Source organism: Puntigrus tetrazona, chromosome 2 (assembly GCF_018831695.1).
Source record: "Puntigrus tetrazona isolate hp1 chromosome 2, ASM1883169v1, whole genome shotgun sequence".
Classification (NCBI taxonomy): domain Eukaryota; kingdom Metazoa; phylum Chordata; class Actinopteri; order Cypriniformes; family Cyprinidae; genus Puntigrus; species Puntigrus tetrazona.
The window spans coordinates 2,245,835-2,267,217 of NC_056700.1; the positions used below are offsets into that span (position 1 = coordinate 2,245,835).

General features: G+C 36.2%; 1 protein-coding gene across 2 annotated transcripts in view; it reads left to right on the top strand.

Annotated features, from left to right (window-relative positions):
* Positions 1–19,691, top strand: part of pde4bb (phosphodiesterase 4B, cAMP-specific b) — a 52,423-nt gene extending 32,732 nt beyond the window's left edge. For both annotated transcript variants that reach the window (XM_043257912.1, XM_043257920.1), the window contains 10 exons: positions 8,631–8,743; positions 13,088–13,181; positions 15,359–15,543; positions 15,634–15,732; positions 15,816–15,980; positions 16,474–16,573; positions 16,729–16,883; positions 17,626–17,748; positions 17,837–18,019; positions 18,749–19,691. In XM_043257912.1, the coding sequence (XP_043113847.1) occupies positions 8,631–8,743; positions 13,088–13,181; positions 15,359–15,543; positions 15,634–15,732; positions 15,816–15,980; positions 16,474–16,573; positions 16,729–16,883; positions 17,626–17,748; positions 17,837–18,019; positions 18,749–19,036 (1,505 nt within the window). In that variant the 3' untranslated portion in view covers positions 19,037–19,691. The remainder of the gene's footprint in view (positions 1–8,630; positions 8,744–13,087; positions 13,182–15,358; positions 15,544–15,633; positions 15,733–15,815; positions 15,981–16,473; positions 16,574–16,728; positions 16,884–17,625; positions 17,749–17,836; positions 18,020–18,748) is intronic.
* The last annotated feature ends 1,692 nt before the right edge of the window (positions 19,692–21,383 follow it).

The window sequence follows — 21,383 nt, forward strand, 5'->3', positions numbered from 1 at the left end:
GTGTGTGTGTGTGTGTGTGTGTCTATGTGTGTATAAACTTAAATGTAACATATCGTTCTTAAATATATACATACAATCATATGAATATAAATACATACATGAATACATATGAAAATATATATGTGGAAATAATTTTAAAATATATATGTGTGTGCACAGCATGCACACACACTCATAAATTATGTAAACAAAATTTTTTATTTTGGATTAATTGTGAATAATCATTTGACAGCACTCTTATGTTATATTATTTTATGTTATATTATATTATATTATATTATATTATATTATATTATATTATATACTTACTTGCTTCCTTACAAAACCTGGCAAATATGTACCTAATTATATATTTTATTTTATAATTTTTTGGGTAAATATAGTTTTAAATATATTACATTAAGGATAATCTATATTATATCATATTATTGTATTAGCATTTATTGTTTATAGTATTACATTGGTTATGTATTTTAATATCTAAATTTAATTTTCTATCACAAGGATCGGTTTATGACACTACCAGTGTTTCTTGCTCAACATATAGTTCAGTACATTTCTTGCTGCTTTGATGTGAATCGTTCTCTCCCCCCGATCTGTCCTGCGTCGCTCTAAACCTCCTAGAAGCTCTCTCACATTACAAATCCAGTCCAGATTTTCTGTTCCGCAGGCTCCAGAGCGGCAGCGCAGGTCTTTAAGCGTTGCACCCGGTTAGTATTTGAATTATGCCATTGACGTCAGCAGAGCTGTAAAGCTGACCGGCGTCCCTTCCCTAAAGTCATTTCTGGCCAAGAGCTCTCTATGGTGCATTGTGGAGGCTGTCAAACAGGCGCAAGATGAGTTGCAGACGTGAAGCAGGGAGAATGAAAGAAAGCAAAGCAGAGAGGGAGTGTGTGGAAAGTGTTGTTTGCCGGTGATGCAGCAGCAGATGTAGGCTGAGATACAAAAACCACAGCTGCAGACAGTGAAAGTCAGACCCCCGAAATAAGGGTTTCGCAGGAGCAATAAATGTCAAATAACCTACACGAGACCCTCTCGGCCCGTAATGCACATCGTGCGGCAAAACTTCAATAAAAGGCCCACAGAATCGAACCAAACGTCTTTTATTTTCTCAGCGCCGATATTGCGCTGCACAGATGATGATGTTTAAGACAACCTTTGTTTAACTGGAGCCTTTTGTCTGGACGGCAGATAAACACGTCCCTCGTATCTGGCAGCCGGGCTGAACGCAGTTGACCCCGATGACACAGTGTTGATTCATGGAGCCGTTTGGCATTCTGGTCCTCCTGCCCACGTGCGAAAGCCCAGACAAACAAAAACACAAGAGCGGGACGAGCCGTGCCAGAGAGCAAACATGTGTGTGATCCAGGCGGCTAAACTCCAGCCGTCCGTCAGCTCAGCCTCCGCGCTCCCTCTGTTTGTGTGTGGGAAGCCATCCCAGACTGCTTTATTATTTTTGGATGTGTAATTTGGATCAAAACGACGCCGACAAAAACACGATAGCTGTAACGATCCGCAATATGGGTCAATGACGTGACGATCGCGGAATTGCTCCAAAACACGCAACGTGAGTCAGACGTGAAGCGCAGCGACTCGAACGCCTCTGTTAACCTCTTTATTAGGACTGATCATAAAATGAAGGGGTTAAAAAACTCATCCAAATAGGCAACACTTTATTTAAAGGTGCAGTTCTCGTTATTAACTAGTTGCTTATTAGCATGTGTATTACTAGCTTATTAGCTGTTTATTAGTTCTTATAAAGTACATATTAATGCCTCGTTCTCCATAAGCATATTTCAGATCCCTTAATCAAACAAATTTAACAACTACATAATTAACTATTAATAAGTAGCAAATTACAAGTTTACTGAGAGAAAATTCTTAGTTAATAGTAGGGCTTAATCAAGAAATAATCACATGCGATATTAATTTTTGTTTACATTATATATGTATGTGTACTATATGTATTAATTATATAACACAGTACATTTTTATATATAATATTTTATACAGTTTATACAATTACATATTAATATTTTATATTGCATATAGTTATATATATATATATATATATATATATATATATATATATATATAGATGTATATATCTATATATATATATACACACATATTATGTAAACAATTTTTTTTATTATGAATGCAATTAATCACGATTAATCGATTGAAAGCACTAGTTAATAGAGGATGTTTATTCTTAAAAGCATTTGATTCTTGAACTAAAATAAATGTTACCGCTCCACTGCTTATTAATATTTGAGAAACCAACATTCAGGAAGTTACAGAAAACAAACTAAAAGAAGCTGTAAGAAAATTGCATTGACAGCTAACTGAAATATGTTTAAACTAAAGTACTAACATTTATAAAACAGTTTTTTTTTTAAATAAGTCACAGCTAAATAATTTCATTTTTAAAAATAAAAACTAATAAAAATGACAGAAGGGCATAACAAAATTGCTTAAACAAACTATTTAAAAAAAAAAAGCGAATTTAAAGTAATAATGAACACTATGATAGTATACATATAATACTGATGCTCAATAAATCTCCTTTTACGGCAACACAAGGTTCGATTAGGCTGAGAATTTAATATTAGCATTTTCCATAACATTCATGATATTTTTGAATAATAATTGAAGGTAAACTACTTGTGTTGTAACCAAATTAAACTTAAATAGTTTTAGTTAATTGTTGAATGCTATATGAACAACAATCAAACTAAATCCGGACAAACGTTACTTGTCCTACACGTAAGGTTCATGCTGTGTGTTGAATGACGTCTCGAGTTGCGCCGCTTTTACTCGATTGCTCTCTTTTTGTGCAATCTGCCATTTAAAATGTCAATATGGATGGAAAATCCCATAGACTTACACCGAAGGAAGTACCCTGGTCACAGACTTTTTAACTCAAACTGGTAAGCAACCAGCACAGACCCCTTGGCACCAAAGACGAGAGCTTTGCATGTTCAAGCACCATTCCCATTTTCTTCAGCAGTGTTATGTCTCCCGTACGAACGGCCCGTCATTCACAAAATGATTCAGGACATGCTTTGATAATGCATTTTACCGGCATCAGCCTGTCTACTCGCGTCTGAATCACTCAGCTGTCTGCCGTGAGTTCACAGCTTTATGAGTCATATTCAGCAGACCGGTCGAAACGAGAAGCTCTTTGCCTCTTTATGAGCGAAATCAGGAAAACCTGGCCGATATATCAGCGTTTCGAGACCGGAGCGCACAGAGAGGGCCAGTGTGCCCCCGGCGAGGGGAGGAGGGGCCGCCCTCACAGAGCTGGTTTTGTCGGACAGAGAGGACGCTGGGTAAATTTACACTACGGCCTTTTGTGAAGAGAGTCGTGAGGTAGGCCGATCAAACAGAGAGTCAGGCGCGCTCTGTAGACCTCAGCGAGGCAGGTTTGGCTTCTTAAAGGTCACTGGTAAAGAGTCTCACCGTGATGATGTACGTCACGGGGGTTGGGCGAAAGGGAAATTGTGAAACACCTCGTGACATTTGAGTCGAATAATTGTATCAGATGTATCAGCGTGAGAATACTGAAAATGTGCAGTGTCAGAATAAGCGTGCTTAGATCCAGGAAGTCTTTGATTTAAAACTCTGAGTTGGATTTTTGTTGCATTCATATTTTCTGAATTGTGAGAAAAATAATGCAGAGGTTGATTGATGCAATAAGAGGCGCTTGTGCAAGCCGCGGCACAACTTTAATCACTTTTCGTTTTCGTGTTGAAAAGTGTTCATGTTGTCAGTTCAGGATTTTTATGGTGGTTTTTGCGTGCTGTTAAAGGTGAGATGCATCTTGTTTTTGTAGGAAACCATGACGCTGTCAAGATTTTACTGTACAGTACCTGTAGTATTTGAACTGTTGAACTTTGCTACACAAAAGTGTCGTTTTTACAAAATGCATTTGGCTGCTGTGGTTGCGGGAATAATTTTGTAAAAAAAAATTTAAATACAGAAAAAACTGTAGATTTTACGGTATAAAGCTGTAATTTGCAAACAAGAAAACCACATGAAAAAACAAAGCTCATCGCAAGTAGCTTCGCCACAGGCAAAAGAATATACCAGTCCTTCCAGGATTTCACGCTTTTTTTTTTTAGATTTTTACAAACAAAATTGTTGATTTTGTGCTGATAATTTCCTTTAATTTGTGACAAATTAGCGTTTTCTTTTTTTTATCAAATTAACACAAAGCAAGTGGCCTTTATTTATGTTATTTACAAGTTGCACAGTACAGATTGTATCAAAGCAGCTTTATAGTATCAAACATATATGAAAATAGTATTAAAAATAATAATTGGCAACAAACAAATGTCAAATGTAGAGGTCCTATTTTTGTTTTATCAGTTTTTGTGCCATTTAATGTGCACAGCACTTTACATAAGACTTTGTATCATTTAAGAGTTTTAAATAATGCAGTAAAAATTCATTAAACAACAGAAGATGTAACATAAAGCCCAAAATACATAACTGATAACAAAAACAATTACACAAATACTTAATATTTAAACAAAATACTTTCAAATGTGGCACGCAGGGAATTTTGTCTTTAAATTATACTTCGATTTGTTCCTTTTACTTCTAAAGGCTGTACAATTAATGGCATTTTACTGTAAAATCGCATTAAATGTCTGGTTAGCAGTTTTCTTTACTCCAAAACTAGTGTGTTTAAGTGGTTGTTATAGGGCATAACTAGTATTTTATTTTGAAATAATTAATTATACTAAATATTAGTACTATTTTTATTAATATTGAAATCTGGGGTCAATATTTATTTGCTGCATTTATTTTATTAAAAATACAATAAAAATAGTTATACTGTTAAAATGACGTCACTTAAGCTGTTTATATATATATATATATATATATATATATATATATATATATATATATATATATATAATAATAATTATTATTTCACCAATGTCAAAATTGCTACTTTCAATCCTCCACTTGCACCAGAATGGTCCAGCCCATAATTTTAGGCGTCACTAGTTGTCAGTGGCACATGCTTGGCTTCGTTTAGGCCCCTGGTGAAAGTTGCCCACTCGTTGTTCTCTCTCAAGCTCCCGTGGCGATGACATATTGATGCCGTTATTCGTGTGTATTCGTGCCAGGCTTCAGATCTACACACGCCACTTAAATGGACTCCATATGTGAAACATCTTGAGCACAGGAGGCTTCTCTCAAACGACCTTATTCATCGGGAGTAATGCGCTGTATATCCCTCACAGACGTCAGCAGGGTTAATGCAAACCCTTCGCCCGCTTTTACAGCGCTTACGCACATGGCATCCGGGGCTCCTCGTTGGATGTGGTCACTTTATTTGTAGATGCTCGCTGGAACGCAGCGATTAACTCATCAGTTATACTCTAGAGATCGGGTTTAGCAAAGCGCTAGCATTCAAGCTAATCGATGCATGCGGTATTTCTGCCGCATGACCAATCATAGGAGCGTGATGAATACAACAGTACTTAATTGGCTGTCTTAGTCAGTCCGCAGCAGAAAACCGCACTTGCTTAATGTTTAAAATCAGGCCTTTTTTCTTGATAAACGTTTGCGTTGTTTAGTCTGCTCCCTATCAGACGGTTGATTTATAGCCTTTAAACGACAATGGTTTGCCAGTAATCTTGCTCCTGACTGTCAGTGGCCAATTCGTAACGCAACGTAAAGACATTTTGCATTGTTAGCATTACCAGAGTTTTTTAACAGTTATAAAACAACAACAAGGTTACAAAGAAAGCGCAAGGCCTAAGAAGTAGGCATTACATTTGCATTTTTTGTACTTCGTAGGATATAAACGTTATACATGCATCATAATGAGACTAGCGTGATAAAATAATCATACTGCCATGCAGAATTTTGGAGTGTCAAAGTTCATCAAAGCTGCATTCATTTCATGTTTTATATTTGAATCATTTTAAAATGTAATTTAAATTTTTGCTGTTATTTAATGCAGCAATTTATTCCTTGCTGAGTACACTAACAATATAATTTAATATTCATTAATTGCTAGTTAATTCCACAAATATTAAATGTTAAGTGAAACCTTAGATTTGTAAATAAAAAAAAGACCAAAATAGTTTCTTATAAAGTGTACCGCAATTATATTAGCTTTATTTAACTTGAAGAATTGCGTATTTTTAATCACATTTTTATCATAATTTTTACCATTCAAATTGTAGTCTTTCAAATAAATCACATTAGGTAAAACCCATGCATTTTAAAATTTCAATTGTTATGGAATGCGCTAGGTACTAACTGACAGAGCTGGAATAAGTACTAAAATATTATTCTTAAGTACTATTAGGCTAATGAACCTTTAGCGTACATAAAATTACCAAAAATCTACTCAAGTAAAAGTAAAATCTAGCTAATTATAAAAGTATACCTATTATGGGTCCCCAGCAACAGGCTAATATGCATGCAAGGTCAAAAAGCACTTTTATTGTCTAATATGCATTTACTTTTACCTTATTCGCTCAACGACTCCCAGACGATTTAACGTTTATTTTTCCAAACTCTCCTTTGCGAGCGTTAGATTTTACTCGCATTACATTTAGGGAGTTATGCATTATTTTAATGCACTTTAAGCAGGCAAAAAAAGCTAATTATATTCTGGCTAAGAACCATTTATATGTTTAAAAGCGTTAGAAAGTCAAGTCCTCGCATTGTTTTTTTCAGCAGCATGAGAAACAAAACCATTTTGACTTTTCTAACGTGAGCTATGCACTTTCATAAAAACTCAGTGGCTCTCAAATCAGTGGCTTACATTTTGCACTATTTTGATTATGGTTATGACAGAATTTGGACAGAATTAATTCAGTGAGCACGCACAACTCCGCCATATAATCCTATTTAAGTCTATATACAAGTTACACGTCTTAGCGATCTAACTGTAGTCCAACAGCAATTAGAATACAGTCATCTAAAATACAATACTGGCTATAATTCAATTACAGTTACAGATTGTACAGTTGTAAGTAATCCACACTGATAATGCATTTGTCCGCTTGTATACAGTATTTATCTGGCTGTGGGTGTAGTTGTGTAATACAGAGTTTGAACTGGAATCCAGACGAACTTGTCATTGCAACATTGCAAGAAATGTTCATTTAGACATCACTTCGTTCTTTTCTTCATGCAGAGTTTTTCGGTCTTTGTGAAATCTATAGCTGCGGCCCGAGGGCGGACTCCAGCCTGAGCGACGCACAGAAATCTGCTCCACGATTTAGCAGCGTCTCGACTTCAGGGGAAGTGGTTTACTTTGCTTGGCTCCTGTTGAGCTTTGACTGGACGCTGGCCAGCGAGGGGAGTAAAGTTTGCTTCTCGGGTTGCTCCTGCAAACACAGCCCTGGCTTTGATTTCATGGCTCCTTCTCGTTAGCCCTATCGGGATCAGATGGAGGTGGTGGGGGGGGTTCTGTGAACTGATCTCTCAATAAATGTAAATGCTGATACCACCTCGGAAAAGCCTTGTGTCTACTAAAAGATCAAAGTTAACGCTCGGTGTGAGGGTGGTGGAGTCATTCAAAGTGACTGATGCATTGCAGAGCCTTTCTGCAGGATTTGTAGTGGTGTGATTCATTCCTCTCGGCTTTAGGCCTTTTCCATGTTGTCTTGTCAACCTTTTTGTCCAGCAGCCAGCCTTTATCATCAGTTATTGTTTAAATTAGGCAAATAATAATATATAAAAATGTATATTAAAGTATTTTTTTTTGTCTCACTCAATACCATAATGCAATTCTATAATTCACATTAATGAAAAAAATAAATAAATGAAAAAAAAAAAAATTATATATATATATATATATATATATATATATATATATATATATATATATATATATATATATATATATATATATATGCAAACAAAAATGTTATTTTCGTTTAATAATACTAAAAATAGTTTTGGAATAAACATATGATTTATTTTATTATTGTTTTTATTTTATTGTTGCATTGTAGAAAAAAATGTATGCATGCACGTGTGCACGTTTTTCTTACACTACGTCATAAAATAAAATAAAAGCTCAAAACACATATTATTATAATGAATTATCCACAATTTGACAAATGCATTGCAGTCTTAAAAATAGGCTTAATTTTCTTGTTGTTTTGGGTTTAAATATGGCCTTAATGTGCGTTTTGACGAGATTCATCCATCAAGTTAATTTACTAACAAGATAATTGAGCGTTGATCGTTCTCTCCCCGATTTGGTTTCAATTAACTACGTTTTCAGTCAACAGAAGAGGAGAGGAATAGGGAATGAGTTTTGGAGTCCCTCCCACTAAGCTCCCCTGGGTCTGAGACTCATTGACACATCAGCACAGAGAAAGAGAGAGAGAGAGAGAGAGAGAGAGACAGACTGCACAGTAGGTGAGTTTGGAAATCCAGCCGGTGACACAATGGAAAGGACTATGAAGCGAACAGTGAGCTATTAATCTAGCTCGTATCAGTGCAGAATGACTACATCAGCAGCTCTCGGCCCACCATGAAAGATCACTGCTCCTCTATCTGCACCGCTCCCGCCGGACCACCTTTTCTGGCCGTGCAGCAGAGGCTGGATCCTGAATGCATATCCGTGTGTCTCTTACCAGATGAATCCTACCAGAAGCTGGCCGTGGAGACCATGGAGGAGCTAGACTGGTGCCTGGACCAGCTGGAGACCATCCAGACGTACCGCTCCGTCAGTGACATGGCCTCTAATAAGGTGAGCCGGCGGCTCGTCTGCCCCCGCTTTACCTCCGCAGGCATCTTTGCGCATGTTTTCGGGGGAAATGTACATTTCAAAACAAAGAAATAAAAGTTCTTTATCGGCGCTGGTGCTTCCGTTTAGAAGCCTCGCCGTCCATGGGATCTCTCCGTTCCACAAAAGCTTCTTTATAGTGTAAAAAAAAAAAAAAGGTTCTATAGATGTTTTTCACATTGAGTAAACGCTTCTTTTGGAAACCGTTCGTTGAAAGGTGTTCTGTATGGCATTGCTGTAAAACCTCTCTTTTGCAACTTAAGTTTTTTTTTATAAATGTACTGCAATTTTGTTTGTTTGAGAGTTTTCTGTTTGCGTTAGTTTATATCGCTTTCCACGTTCTTGAGTTATTTCGTTGCTTAGTAAATCAAAGTTTTGTTGGAATATCTGTGCAATAAGGAGGATTTGACTTTTTTGGCATTTTACAAACAAATTATAATTCTGTGATTGTTCGTAGTAGCACTTTAGAATAGGTAACGCTTGTTAACTATTAACTATGACTTCTTCTCTCAACAAATTCTTAATGTGCTGCTTATTAACAGTTTAGGTATTGAAGACGTAGAATAAGGTCGTCTCGAATAAGGCATAAATATATGCTTAATTGACACTAATAAATAGCTAATATTACAGTAATATGCACGCTAATACTCAACTAATAGATGTAACTGTTAAATAAAGCGTTACCTCGTTCACTTATTCTCATGTCATTGCAAAAAAAAACAATTCTGAGGAATGTTTGCAGTCAAACAGTTTCGGTCTCCCTTCGCTTCCATTGTGTTTTGCATTTATTCATACAACGCTGGTCTACGCAAACACCATCCTTCAAAATATGATCTTTTGTGTTCAGCAGAAAAAAGAAATTAAGTAACACTTTATTTAGGGTCTCTTAACTAGTTGGCTATTAGCATGCATATTAATATTAGCCATTTATTAGTAGTAATTAAGTACATATTAATGTCTTATTCCACATCCCTAACCAATACCTAAACTTAACAACTGCCTTACTAACTATTAATAATTTAATACTAATCTATTGAGGGAAAAGTCATAGTTCATAGTGAATAAGTGTTCTTTATTGCAACGCTTATTGTAATGACGAGTGTAAGTAAATTATGACAGATTTTAAAAATGTCTTAAGCGCATCAAGTGTGTTTTATGACGGTTTATCTGACATTCTGAGTTGTTAGATGTTTGTCTTAGACAATGTATGAATATTTTAGTCATCGTTTTATGACAGTCTGCCGGTATTGTTCAGTCACGGCCGTCAAATGCAGTTTTGCATCGTGGATTATTGAGCGCCGATGCATGAATACGGTATGCGGATGTTCGTGTCTGTAAGGTTTATCCCGTAAACGTCATTCACGATGAGCTGTTGAGGTGAGATCTGCAGATATCGCCACATTTATATATCAACAGGAAAGCGTGCAACGACAACTTGACCCATCGCCTGAATGTTAGCCAGAGCATTAAAGAAGTTCCAGTTTGTTGTCTGAAAGGCAGCTGGCCCAAGCAATTATTTGATCTTTTTTTTTTCTCTCTCACATGAATTAATGCGTGTGGGTGGTTATGGATTCGGTGGATTTACCGGAATCGTCGCGTTGAAAGGAAACTCTCATTACTTAGAGTGAAAAACTAAATGATTAAACCCTTTTTTTCACACAGGCATTATCTGAGTACTGGCACTGGCCTCTTTTTTTTCGTCTGTGACCTCATTGCTTTGTTTACCCTGATACCTAATCAGATGAAGATAGAGAGCATGGAGTAACAGAGGACACGCGTTACCTCACTGAGCATTATGCTGCATTTATCATGTCATGCCATCATTCATTATGTTTCACATCTTAGAGTTATAACTGTAGCTTAACGATATTTACAAAAAAATTATAGAAGTGGTATTATTTAGTATGTCATTTTTTTGGGGGGGGGGGAGGTTTAAATAAAAGAAAGAGTATCAGAGCATGCTTTGCCTTAAACTTTCCATTTCACAGTTTATTCACTATTACCTGCCATTTCTTTCTTTCTTTATCAGTGAAATTTACTGTACTAAACTGTACACCGTTTTTTTGTGTGCATATATGATATATAGGCTACGGTTATTTTTCAGAACCGTTTCATGTTTTGGCATGTACAAGTTTATACAACATTTTAGATTACACATAAATATATTGAACATATAAATTACATATTTTATTTTAAATATATACATGCATGTGTATTTACGGTACGGTAATACGGTAATAAGTAATAAACAAAACAATAAAAATATTTTTAATATTTTTAATAATCATCTATATATATATTATTTTTATTTTTTTGTACATATAGATATTATTAAAAATATTTTAAAAGAAATTTAGTTATTTATACTATATATATTTATTATATATATATATATATATATATATATATATATTTTTTTTTTTTTTTTTTTTTTTGGATATATATATATATATATTTTTTTTTTTTTTTTTTTTTTTGATGCTATATATATATATATATATATATATATATATATATATATATACACACATATATATACACACACATATATATATATATATATATATATATATATATATATATATATATATATATATATATTTGTAGACATATAGATGATTATTAAAAATATTTTTTATTGTTTGTTTATTACTTATTACCATATTACCGTAAAGATAACACATCATGAAATTCATCTACGTTGTTCATAATTTATGAAAAACAAAAGCCTTAGTCGTAGCTTTGAAGCAGCGAGCAGAAAGTGATCGGCTCTGTACCTGCAGCTGCAGACAGAGAGAGGGAGGCGCTGGGAGTCGTGAGGGAGGAGAGGTGAATCACACAGCTCTTAGTCTAACGCACTTCCTGACAGCCGTCAAAGTGAGCTCACAGACACTGCCTCGCCACATGCTCACCAGCAGCGAACAAACACCATCGCTGCAACAATGGGATTATGCTACTCAGAGAAAAGGAGAAAGTATGGTGTGCTAAAAAGCTGGAGAGAGGTGAGTTAGTGCAAGGGCCTTTTGAACTAAGTCTGGCGTTGCTTTGAGGTTTAATGCTGAAGGAACTGATTCGTCTGTGTTATAGGAGATTGGTTGTCTCTTGTCTATGCTTTATGCTGTAGGAATGGAGAACATGAGCTCAGAATTGCCTTTTATATTATTCCAAGTTTAGACTTAAGCAAAACATAAAATACTTTAAGGAGAAAAATTGGATTAGCTCTACAGTTAGACTTTCTTAACTATTATATTTTTACACTTTTTATTTGATTTTAAAACAATTCTAAAACAATTTGTTATTTTAAAATGCTGTCTTGCGCTATAAAATTTATCATTTATATATTTTGAGGTAAAATTTAAATAATTATTTGCTATTATTTAAAACATTATTTATTTATCAATTATTTAAAAAAACGTGCAATTTAACGCAACATTGCGTTTATGCATTTAACAGAAGCTAGATATATATATGCGAGATATATATTTTAGAAAAAAATATTTGCTCCACTGAGTAAAAAATGAGTTGTTGTAAACCATGTTCATAACTTCCCAGTACAACAACATATTGCGGAAATGCAGCTGATAGGAACAGATATGTCACTTTGTATTAAATATGGAAGACCGATTAATGATTGTAGTGTGTGTTGACTGCATGCAACTTTAGTCTGCCTTTTGCAAACCTATTTGCTCAGATATGCAGACTAAGCAACTTAAATCGCTTCTAGTATGCGTGGATGTAAAAAAATAAAAGCGTGCATATAAATGCAAATAAATTGAAATTGTTAGTCCAGCGAGCAAACAAGCAGAGCATTGTGTATCGAGTTTAGCATGTGTCCGTCTTTCGGCCGTCTTGTGGAAGTGGAGTGTATGGTCAGGAGAGAGAGAGAGAGACAGAGAGAGGGAGGAGGATAGAGAGACAGAAACTAGACTTAGTGTTGGAAACGCACCGTACGGCAGATGCAGCAGATCTCCTGGAATTTCTGTCTCCTGACGGGTGCTGTTTACCCGAGCCTGGCTGGGATGTGAAGGGGAACGCAGAGGGATGAGATGAGATGAAGAGAGACGGTGCTGGGCTTTGGTTTGAGTTCAGGGGTTTAGGCGATTAACTAAAGACTCCAACATGCCTGAAGTCAACTATTTGCTCTCGGTGTCCTGGGGTTACATTAAGGTGTGTGTCTGTGAGAGTCGTGTGCCATGTGTTGGTCGTTTAATATAGATGTCGCTCGAGTTTCTTGCAGTACAATGAGACGTTTAGAGATACTGATAGTGTATGAATTTAACAAGACTTGTCTTTTTTTGTGCGTTTTAGTTCAAGAGGATGTTGAATCGGGAGCTGACACATCTGTCTGAGATGAGTCGCTCTGGAAACCAGGTGTCTGAGTTCATCTCCAACACATTCTTAGGTGAGTCTGAACGCTCTTTTCATCGTCTTCATAAACATGACATGGTGACCGATAGTTCCTTTGTGAACCCTTGAGCGTTTAAAGGCTTGGGAATTCAAGAAATGGGCCACATACATTCTAATTGCATATACGAATGCAACTGAATGTTTAATTTTTTTAAATGAATATATTCTGTGCGTTATAATATTTAATATTATAAAAGCAGTAGCTGGAGTCATCTTTTCAAAAAAAGGCCTGTTTAAGAGTTCAGGGTCAGGAGGTTTTTTTAAGTAAATTATTTAACACTTTTATTAAGAAAGGATGCGAAACCTTTTGGTTTATAACATTTATAACGTTCTTAAAGATTTCCGTTTATCACAGAATCCTGAAAAAACATGCAATTTTCATAAAAACATTAATCAGCACAACTGTTTTCAACACTGATAAATAGAATAAATGTTTCTCGAGAATCAAATCAGCATATTAGAAGCTCTCTGAGGAACACTGAAGACTGGAGTAATGTTGCTGAAAATACAGCGTTGCATGAAAGGAATAAATTACAGTTTAAAATATATTCACGTAGAAATCAGTCGCTTTAAATTGTAATAATATTTCAGATTTTTTCTGTTTTTACTTTTTCTTATTTTTTTATTTTTATATTTTAAATAAATGCATCCTTGGCAAGTGTAAGAGAGCAAAAAGCACAAAAATCACACATCAGGCCAGACTGGTTGTGTTTTTATTACTAGTGAGCTAAACTGAAAAGTTTGGTGAAAGTCACACTTCAGATGGTGATCTCGATAAAGGGTTGTGGATAGACAGTTTGTCGAACTTCACCACGAAAGCACTGATATCTAGAAAGAGGGGGTTTAATGATTGCCTGCGCCTCTGTTATTCAAACCGGTCTGATCTGGTCTGGCGGCTAGAGAGAGTGTGTGAGAAAGAGGAGGGCTGAAGCTGTAGTCTGCGTCAGATGCCACGGGGTCACTGTACTCCCCTAACCCTGCCGTTCGGAGCCCTACAGCCTACACTTCTCACAGTCATCCGCGGGGAGATTTTCAGACAAACGCACTTAACATGCAGCGCTAGCGAGAGCTCAACTCTGCTGAATGAGAAACAAGAAATGTTTGAGAGAGAAGAACAAATGTGTGGTTCTGAGAAACTCTTTACTCTTTCATCTCAGGAGGCTTGGACTGTTTTCTCATGCTTGTTTTAAGCATGAACTTGCCTCTGATGTTCATGTTAAAAAACATGATTAGAAATAACATTACAACACAGCACAGAGTTACTCTAATTTGTTACAGTTTAGTTTTAGTTTTATTAAATTTTCTTAAATTGTATTTATGTCATTTTGATGTTATGTTTATCCAAATTATTTGTTTTCCCAAAGACAAAAAACATTCATACAAAGATTTTTTATTGTAAAGACCATAATTAAGTTGTATATTTTCTTCAGGCGTGAGCCAGAGTGTTACTTAATGTAGCTCAATAAATACTTTTTTCTTTCATAACTTAATTTCTCAATATTTATATTTTGTTTAGTGTATACCTTAATTTTTTTTTTTTTCAAACAATTTCATACAAAGTAAAAATAAATATACTTATTATAAAGACCATAACTGCATAATATATTTTTATGTAGGTCGATATAATACTTTTTTTGCTTTTATTGCATCATAACCAAAAGTGTAAATTACCTAGAATATGAAAGTAGAATTTTTACTTAATTTAATTATTTTTTATGTAATTTAATACTTTAATTTAGTTTATTTACTAGAAATAAAGGCAACTGCAGTCAATAAAGCTAGCCGATATCAAGTACCATCGATATCAAGTGAAAACACAATGTGTTTTTTGCATTAAAACTGGTTTAATGTTTTTCATTTCATTTTGTCTATTTAGTTTCACTATTTGCGTTCCCTTCAAACTGCTTAACGTACATAACTAGTGCAGTCATACAGTACCAGCATTAAACCGTCTCTCCAGTCTAAGCTGTCTTTACATCAGGGAATATTTAGCTGTAGCCTAAACCGTTGAACTTGGCCGAAAAGCTCTCGTAGGTGGCTTTTACTAATACCGAACTTCGTTTCGCTGATTTGAATTCACTCAGAGAGCATGTAAAGTCATGGTATCCGTCGTGAGTTGAGTGTGTGAGTGCTGAAATTAACAAACACGGGCCGAAACCTTTCCCCCCGTAGATAAGCAGAATGAACTGGAGATCCCATCGCCCACTCCTAAATCGCGGGACAGGAAGAGGAGGCAGCAGCAGCTGATGACTCAGATCAGCGGCGTGAGGAAGGTCACGCACGGCCCGGGTCTGTCCGGCAGCTGCGGCACGGCTCGCTTCGGCGTCAAAACTGATTTGGAGGACTTGCTCTCAAAGGTATAGTACAGACCACCTGTCGCGTGGAAACACGCACTTCTGTCGAGTTTGTAACATAATTGGATGCATATCCTCTCTTGCATTTTCTAGGACCTGGAAGACATCAACAAATGGGGTCTGAACATCTTTAAAGTTTCAGAGCACTCTCACCATCGGCCGCTGACCTGCATCATGTATGCCATCTTTCAGGTCAGTGCGCAAAACAAAGAAACGCGAGACGCAAAAAAGGTCTTTCACAAATGGAACGTAACTAAAGGAGTTTTCTTCTGTAGGAGAGAGATCTAATGAAGACATTTAAGATCCCTGTGGATACCTTCGTGACGTACATGATGACCCTTGAAGATCACTACCACGCAGACGTGGCTTATCACAACAGTCTACACGCGGCCGACGTGGCCCAGTCCACTCACATCCTGCTCTCAACACCCGCACTGGATGTGAGCGACTCCTGCATGTCCTAGAAATGTAGTTATAGTGTAGTTGCAATGAGACTTTATTTATTTAACGCAGGGCTAAAAATATAAAAAATAAATGACACTTGTTAACTATTAACTATGACTTTTCCTAAATAAGAAAATAAAATGTAAAAAGTTGTGAAATAATATAAAATCAAGATAAAATTAAAATGCGTAATTATTGAAAATGCATTTATATTATTGAAAAAAGAAAGAATAAAATATATAAAACAAAAGAAGAGAAAAAAATAAATATATATATATATATATATATATATATATATATATATATATATATATATATATATATATATATATATATATAATTAAAATAAAGTAAAATAACAATTGCATAAACAAAATTTAATTGTTAAAAAAATTATATAACAAACAGAATAAAAGAATAAAAACAACATTTCCAGCCAGTCATAGGTGTTTCTTTTGTAACACTGTCTCTCTCTATTATTATCATCAGGCCGTCTTTACAGACCTGGAGATCCTGGCCGCTATCTTTGCAGCAGCCATCCATGATGTGGACCACCCAGGAGTCTCCAACCAGTTCCTAATTAATACCAGTGAGTGTGTTTTATCGACATATAGAATGAGACCATGAGTGCTTATAGATCCAAACTGCTGCAGTTATTGAAACTCAAACCATATGGAAGAACCGAGCCTCAGTGTTCTGACTGTTTGATGTCTCTCATAAACATCATGCCTGTCTTTGCTGCAGACTCGGAGCTGGCTCTCATGTACAATGATGAGTCTGTTCTGGAGAACCATCACCTAGCGGTTGGCTTCAAGCTCTTGCAAGGGGAAAACTGTGATATCTTCCAAAACCTCACCAAGAAGCAACGCCAGACTCTCAGGAAGATGGTCATTGATATGGTAGGCATTTGTGAGCGATTTCTCACTTTGTTTGGTTCGTTGAGATATAGATGAACATAGCAGTCATGCTCGGTTTCGCACCGAAATACCAGTCTGAGATTTCCTGAAATCTTAGAAAACCGTCTTTGTGGTAAGAAATGTTAGACTTCGTAAACGTGTAGCCCAACCTACATCTCTGCAAAAACTCAAAAAGCGCAACTATACTTACGAATCACCGCAGTTTCTTGTAAATGAACACAAGAGGCAGTAAAACAAGGATGATTCATTTTCGCTCCAAACTCTGAATTACAGTATCAGAGATTCGACGTTTTTTAAATTAAGTTTTAATGTTAGCGTCACATAAACAGCCTCGCATGGAAGAGTTTTGCTCAGTATATCGATATGGCATTGAAGCGATCAGGGTACAAATCTCGAGAAAATATGGTTTGACAAAACAGCTCAATTCCACATAGATGGACGTTATAATGCCATGATTGCATCAGGGAATTAATTTTTATACCACTTTTGCTGTAACAACGTAATAAAAACATTGCCACGGTCACATGTTTAATTTGTGTTTTAGCGCCACCCTGGGTTATGAAATCCCACTCAGAAGCAGGATTAATAGCGCTTTTGCGATGTTAACCACACATCACGCTAACAAACCTATATAAAACCTGACCACTAATTGTGTCCCACATATTCACACGTTTTGGACCCTCACACAATTTTAGCAACAACAAGCCTCCATGTCTTTCCATAGGTACTAGCAACGGACATGTCCAAGCACATGAGCTTACTGGCTGACTTGAAGACGATGGTCGAGACTAAGAAAGTGACCAGTTCAGGAGTGCTGCTACTGGACAACTACACGGACCGGATACAGGTGAGTCCTGGCCTGTGTCTTCTCAACAGCTTTGTTTCTTCGCTACTAGTTCCTCAAGTCAGTATTCTTCAACGTTCCTGTCTCGCAGGTCTTACGAAATATGGTCCACTGTGCCGATCTCAGCAATCCCACCAAGCCATTAGACCTGTACCGGCAATGGACGGACCGCATTATGGAGGAGTTCTTCCACCAGGGTGACCGAGAGAGAGAGCGAGGCATGGAGATCAGCCCGATGTGTGACAAACACACCGCTTCAGTGGAGAAGTCTCAGGTGGGCATCCAAACCATCCTTCATATTTAAGTCACTCCACGTTGAAAAAGAACTACACTTTAGCGTACTTATTATGGAAATAATATACTTTGAAAGAGTACACTTGAGTGCAAAATCAATCAGAAACTTGCACGGTTTTACACTAAATGCAATTATTAAGCTTACCCAAAGACTAAAATGCATGAAAATATCTTGCTCTGACGTAAAATATGTCAGTGCTATTTTTCTGTCTCGAGATGCACGCCTGCGTTTCTTCTAAGGCATTTTTTTAAAGGTTGCTTAAAAACCTTAAAGGCCTAGTCCTGGCTTAAGTTAAGCCCAGTCTATGAAACCAGTGCTTTTTGACCCACTTAAGTAGAACTAAATCGGTTTCATAGTTATATTGTTTTTGAAATGTTTAAAGCATTTCAATGTACTGAAAAGTACATTGAAAATAAGTAAAATACAGTGCAATGTCATTTCTGTTTAAACTTGTATATCATGTAAATATCATGTATTTAAAATGGGCTTTAAAGTAAAACTTTTAGTAACTATTAAGTAAGCTTGTCTTAAAAAATTATACTTACGTATGCTAAGAAACGTAGTCATAAACATGCACTCTTTATTTCATTAATACTGTGTTATATGTGGGTACAGATATTTAAAAAAGTAAAGTTGTTATAAAATATAAATACAATTTAAATACAATTAAGTCTTATCTTTTCGTTCGTTTCTTTGTTTTCTTTTTAGGTTGGTTTCATTGATTACATCGTGCATCCACTATGGGAGACCTGGGCGGACCTGGTGCATCCGGATGCGCAGGATATCTTGGACACTTTAGAGGAGAACAGGAACTGGTACCACAGCATGATACCGCAGAGTCCCTCCCCTCCCTTCTTCGAAACGGGAACCGATGGCGGAGACAAGTTTCAGTTCGAGTTGGAGGTTGAGGAAGGAGCGAAGCTGGACTCAGAGAACCTCTTAGAGTCAGGCTGTGTGGAGATAGTGACGCATTCGCCTCCGTCCTCCGAGACGTAGCACCTCACTACAATGGCCGTCGTGTTGGCCATATTTGATGAGAGAGTAAAGCGGAGGAACGTTATTCTCCCGCTTCCTGAGAATCTCCCGCCGCGTCTCAGGACTCTGCTCTTGTTTCAGAGCCCGAATCTGGATCGAGCGAACATCCCACACAATCTAGCTGGAATTTGCAGGAATCCATTCATTGCCAGATGCGGAGGGACGGACTGCTGTACCGAAAGTGCCATAAGCTGGATTTTTTAAAATCAGACGTTACAGTTTGATGCGAATGTTAGGGTGGGTTTCTGTGAAGGCGAAAGGCTGACCCTCTGTTAAGAGGGCTTTGTACTAAAAAGCGACTTTTTTGTAAAGAAAAGTGACTACTTTTTTGTACCTGTGTGTTCTTGTGTGACTTTTTTTGGTGTCACATCCAACTACTCCTTTGGAAACGTGAAAGATGCTGTCACGCCGAGAGCAAAAGCATGTAATTCCCATGCAGTCTTCCTAAATTTTGGACTTCAGAATAATCTAGTGCCAGCATACTTTATTCAAGTAATACAAAACCTTTGTATTTTGTAACGAACTGTTTCTCTTTTAAAAAGGCGTTCTTATTAAGCGATACGATTAATGTGACGTTTTATGTCGTATTAAATAAAAACAGGATCCAAAGACTCCAGATTTTTGGTGGTGACTATAAATGAAGCTCTTTTGACAGCATTTACGTTGACTGCCACTTTTTTGTACTCTTCCATTGTAAGAGCCATTATAAGTACAGCAAAGAGCTACTTTTATGACTATTGTATTAGTGTTTTGCGCTTTAAAAAAAATGGATGGATGAGTCAAAATTAGTCCCACAGATGCAGTCGATCAAGCACTATTAAACCCCGATTATTTCTCTTAACCGCTTTAATACGGGAAACAAACATCCCAACAATCAATAGCGATATTAAACTGATTTATAACTTAACTGTTTTTATACAATATATAAATGACCTCTATGCGTCTATAAATGTCATTAAGAAACAAAAGATTTAACTTAAAAAAAAAAATACTCCTAAATCCCTATTAATTTCTCTTCATGCCTTTCTTTTCTTAGAATCTAAGCTTTTGATATTCACGGAAGAGTCAACAATAAACCTCAATTACACAATCTCTGATGTCAAACAATGCGGTTCCTCCTGATGTACGTTCTCACTGGTCAGGAACGGGATGTGGTGAACGTGCGTCACTCTGATTGAGATTACTCTTTCAATTCGCCCCTAAACGAGTATCTTTCTTTCCTAACAATACGTACACTGTTTGCTTTCGCTTCATTTCTGTGTTAATGCGTTTTTGTAATCAGCGGAGGACTATTATCCGGCTTTGCCAGTGACACGAGTAACTCACCCAAAACCAGTTTAGGGTTCCGATACGAAGCTATAACTGCAGACTTTGTCTTTTTTGTGTTTGTCATTGTGAAACCTATGATGAACATGCATACTGTAGGAGAACTGTGATTTCACTGGTGGAATCACCGTAATGTCTATTATATTTATTACTATTATATTATATCCTTTTTAGTATTAAACCTCTGTTAAAGTTGTGTTGCACATTCCTTATTTGTCCCGAACAAAAAAAAAAACAAAAAAAAAACGAAACAGAAATAAATGAAAATGCTTTGGTCTGTAATTGTTGCCGTGTTTCTTTTTAAGGTCAGACAACCTTTTTTGATCACAGTTACATAATACATCTAATCAGATTTATGTTTTCTACGAGATGCATCAGGCTCTGACTACTAAGTCAATATATGATTTTGTATGCATTTAGGTTTTTTGTTCATATTTGTCCATTCAAAACTAGCGGTGACATAAAAAATCCTTAGAGTGTGTCAAAAGCGAACGGTATAAAAACACACTATTTCATTTATCACATGCAGTATTGCATAAATTCAGAACACTTTTCATACTATTGCATATATCTTCATACTACATGAAAAGGAGAGTTCATGAGAAAAAAATCGAACAGTTATCAATCTGATGAGTTCCGTTGATAAATGCGCAAATGAGTTTCAGATGATAAAAACATGTGCTAATTTGTATATAATGCAGCAAATTACATATGAACAAATCCCTTCAGGATAGATGATTTATGATAACAGCCTTTTGTAAATTAAAATCTATTGACACAAGTAGATAAAGCGCTATAAGTGAAACAACCAACAATGTCTTCAAGATGTTTTCTTTCCACTATTCTGAAAAAAACGACTTTATGAAAACCCCCAAAATCTCAAACTGTTTTCGCCGGCAGTGTTTCCCCTTACTACTACTTTACGGTTACGTATTAATTGTTAGCTGTATCCCCTGATCACCGAAGACGGAACGAACCGGTG